Here is a 4,055-nt window from a genome sequence, read left to right on the forward strand (position 1 = left end):
CACCGGGTTAGCCAAACAACTACAACTCTCTAAAGGTTTTGGGGGCAGAAAGAGAATGGCTCCCAGAGTTCATTGGCGCTGAAACACACTACAACTCTGAGGGTAGACACCCTGCCGCTCTCTTAGGGCATTGGGGCAGACTGCACTACAACTCCCAGAGTGCACTGCGGGCAGTGGGCGGTCCCTCTCCCAGAGCGCATTGGGGCTAGAGCGCACTACCGTTCCCAGCGTGCGCTGGGGCTGGCCTCCTTCCGGCGCAGGGTCCCGGGGTTAGCAGCACGTGCGTTGCGGGGCGGTCCGGCTGTGCAGCATGTTCCTGCAGTATTATCTCAACGCGCAGGGGGACAGGGTCTACACCCTCAAGGTGAGTCCCCTCCTCCTTCCCGGGTGCAATCCGGATTGCAGAGCTGGGCGACTCCCGTCCAATCCGGAACCTTCCGAGCCTTCCCTAGTGCTCGCACTCCCGGCCCTGCCCCAGCCTACCTGCTGCCTGGCTCCAGGGCTCGGCATGCAGCAGCTGAGGAAGCCCAGGGCTGGGCTAGTAGGGGGCTGCGGATCGGGAGTGAGGGGCACTGGCAGAGCGGGGGGGCAGGGGGCTGCGGGTCGGGAGTGAGGGGCACCGGCAGAGCGGGGGGGCAGGGGGCTGCGGATCGGGAGTGAGGGGCACTGGCAGAGCGGGGGGGGCAGGAGGCTGCGGATCGGGAGTGAGGGACACCGGCAGAGCGGGGGGGCAGGGGGCTGCAGGTCGGGAGTGAGGGGCACCGGCAGAGCGGGGGGGGCAGGAGGCTGCGGATCGGGAGTGAGGGACACCGGCAGAGCGGGGGGGGGAGCAGGGGGCTGCAGGTCGGGAGTGAGGGGCACTGGCAGAGCGGGGGGGCAAGGGGCTGCGGATCGGGAGTGAGGGGCACTGGCAGAGCGGGGGGGCAGGGGGCTGCGGGTCGGGAGTGAGGGGCACCGGCAGAGCGGGGGGGGCAGGGGGCTGCGGATCGGGAGTGAGGGACACCGGCAGAGCGGGGGGGGGGAGCAGGGGGCTGCAGGTCGGGAGTGAGGGGCACCGGCAGGGCTGGGCTAGCAGGAGGCTGCAGGTCGGGAGCGAGGGGCGCAGGAGCACAGGGCTGGGATAGCAGGGTGGCTGTGGGTCAGGCCCGGGTTGTTCTAACATGTCTTGTCCTTCCTCTGTCCCGTCCCTGGCAGAAAGTGGACCCCTCTGGCCAGCTGACCTGCTCCGCACACCCTGCCCGCTTCTCGCCAGATGACAAGTACTCCCGCCACCGCATCACCATCAAGAAACGCTTCGGCGTCCTGATGACCCAGCAGCCGCAGGCCATCTTGTGAGCCAAGCGCCCAGCCTGCTGGAGCTGCAGCTGAGCCGAGATGGGGTCAAGCCGTTCCCCGAATCCAGCCCCTGGCTCCCACAGACCCTGTGCTCTGCCCCCCTGTGAGAACCTGGGTTAGATTGCCCATATCGAGCTCCAACTGGATATGCCGTTCCTCTGGGGTGCAAATAAATTGTATTGATCCCATATCTGTCAGGTTTTGATCATAGACCCCTAGATTTCAAGGCCAGAAGAGATCATCTAGTCTGGCCTCCAGGGTAACACAGGCAGGGGAACACCCCCAAAATAATTCCTAATAAACCTGCTTAGTGGTGATGCTGGGCCAGTCAGTTTCATGCTAGGGGATCTCTGCCTTATTTAGCAGGCAGAGATCCCCTTCAGGAGAAGGTGTAGGGGAGAGGGGGCTGATTTTCCATCTCTGGCGAACTTTAGAACTTTAGAGGGAGACAGGGTTGTTTTTCACAGCAGATTTGCTCCAGGTAAAGCAGGAATTAATTTGGCCCGTGTCACCGGTAGGATTAGACCAATGGTTCTCAAGCTTTCGAGACTTCTGTAGCCCTTTCAGGAGTCTGATTTGTCTTGCTTACCCCCAAGTTACACCTCACTTACTTATACAAGCATACATAAAAATACAAGAATACAAGAGTGACTTAGCACACTATTACTAATTGCTGACTTCCTCATTTTTACCATATCATTATAAAATAAATCAATCAGAATATAAATATTGTACTTACATTTCAGTGTATAGTATGTAGAGCAGTAAGAACAAGTCATTGTATGACATTTTAGTTTGTCCTGACTTTGCTAGTGCTTTTTATGTAGCCTTCTGTAAAATGAGGCAAATATCTAAATGAGTTTATGTACTCCCGGAAGACCTCTGTACTCCCAGGTGTACGTGTACCCCTGGTTGAGAACCACTGTACTAGACAATCATCCTCGGTAGGAATCTCTGATCTCGGCCTCAAAGATTATAGAGACTGGCAGTGCGTGCGAGCAAATTTGAAACGGGAGAGGGACTGGCAGGGTAATGGGGCTGATTTGGGGAGAGGTGGCTGGACTGTGGGACCACTAACGGGGGGATCTGTGGGGAACGCTACAGGCCTGCTGGGAGGGGAGGCTGAGGGGCGATTTGGATAGACTCTCCAGCTCATCTTACTTAAATCGTGGAGAGAGGAGTAAATTCATCTCATCCCCAACACCTCTTGGGGAATGATGGCCCCTGGTGTCCTGCAGGGGGCAGCATCTGCCTGGCATAAATGGAGATGGGCATTTTGGGTGGAGCACCAATCGGACAGTAGGAGGGTATGAAAACAAGCCCTGGGGTGCTGGGGACACAGGGCAGATTAATGTATGGCAGGGCACAGGATGCGGTAGAAGCGAGCACGGAAAGCCCTGCTTGATCCGCTGCGAGAATGTGGAGGGAACCCAGGAGTCCTGGCTCCCAGTCCCCTGAGCTGGCCAGGAGACCCCGCTCCTCTCCCCAGTGCAGGGAACCCAACTGGACACGTCCTACATGCTCTGTCTGCTCCCTCTGGCCCTGGGCCAGCTTTGCTCACTTCACAGGCAGTGGCAAGGGACCAGGGCTTGGCAGACGGTGGCACCTTGGTCCCAACGCCACGCTTGGCACTGGAAGGCTGCAGAGCTGTGGAGGAAAGCCCAGGGCTAGGATAGTGAAGGGCTGCAGGTTGGGAGGGAGTGGCACCAGCAGAGCTGAGGGGGAAAATCCCAGGGATCTGCGGGTCAGGAGTGGGACACTGCAGAGCTGCGTGTGGTGGGTGGGATCAGGGCTGGCGGGAGCTGTGCTCCCTGCAGTGCCTTTCACGGGGCCCCAGGACAAGCTCTGATGGCCAGCTGGAGCTGTTGGCGGTGGGTTCGATGCCTCAGGCCCCTCGGCGAGTGCCAGCAGTGGAGGTGGCATGTCAGTAACCCTGGTGCTGGCTCTGCGGGCTGTGCCAGTCCAGCTCCTGCCAGGAGAGGAGTGAGGGTGGCATCCATCCCTGGCACGAGTGGGAAGGGGCTCAGCCTGGGGCCCCTCACAGGACAGCTCGCATCTACAACAGCCTGATCCCTGGAGAGACCAGGAGGATGGGGGCTTTGCTATGGGGAAGGGAGCTGGGGGCACCACTCCCACCTTGCTCTGGGGGTGGGGGGATATCAAAACCCTGTCAGGCTGGAGGCAGGAAGTTGGGGTGACCCCCAACTGCCTTCCCTTCCCCACACCCTGCTCCCCCCTTCTCTCACCAGAGACTGTCAGCTCCCCAAAGCCCCTTGGTTTGCCCTTCCCCTCCTCTGTCTCCCAGATAGCCCCTTCCCCACAGTTACCCCACCTCTCCCACTGCCCTCACCCCCAAAGACCCCGCTCCTCCTGCATTTGCCTTTTCTTATCCCTCAAATGCCCCCTCTAATTTGCCCCAGCCCCTAATGCCCCTTCCCCCCACATTTGCCCTTCTAATGCCCAACCCCCGAATTTGCCCCTCCCCATGCCCCAAAATGCCCCCCACACTTGCCCCCATTCATCCTGACCCCTAATGCCCCTCCCCCACATTTTCCCCTTCCACATGTGCCATTGCCCCTAGCTCGCCCCCTCGCTTAATTAAACTGCGGCCCCCGCGCTGTGGTATTTCCCCCCTCCAGTTATGACCTCTGACCCCTCTCCTCCCCCGCCCGTAAAGAACTAGACAGAAGCACAGGAAAAGCCCTAGCTCTCTGGTTCTG

General features: G+C 59.7%; 1 protein-coding gene across 1 annotated transcript; it reads left to right on the plus strand.

The window, feature by feature from the left end:
- Positions 1-221: 221 nt before the first annotated feature.
- Positions 222-1,523, plus strand: NOP10 (NOP10 ribonucleoprotein). The gene is made up of 2 exons (XM_073308545.2): positions 222-364; positions 1,195-1,523. Exons 1-2 carry the CDS (start codon positions 311-313, stop codon positions 1,333-1,335), a joined length of 195 nt encoding a protein of 64 aa, XP_073164646.1. The 5' UTR covers positions 222-310; the 3' UTR covers positions 1,336-1,523.
- Positions 1,524-4,055: the final 2,532 nt, after the last annotated feature.

This window comes from Lepidochelys kempii, chromosome 13 (assembly GCF_965140285.1).
Source record: "Lepidochelys kempii isolate rLepKem1 chromosome 13, rLepKem1.hap1, whole genome shotgun sequence".
Lineage (NCBI taxonomy): Eukaryota > Metazoa > Chordata > Testudines > Cheloniidae > Lepidochelys > Lepidochelys kempii.

Coding starts and splice junctions, on each gene's coding strand:
- NOP10 (XM_073308545.2), top strand. CDS start 311: ATGTTCCTGCAGTATTATCTCAACGCGCAGGGGGACAGGGTCTACACC. Junction 365..1,194: donor ACAGGGTCTACACCCTCAAG/GTGAGTCCCCTC, acceptor CGTCCCTGGCAG/AAAGTGGACCCCTCTGGCCA.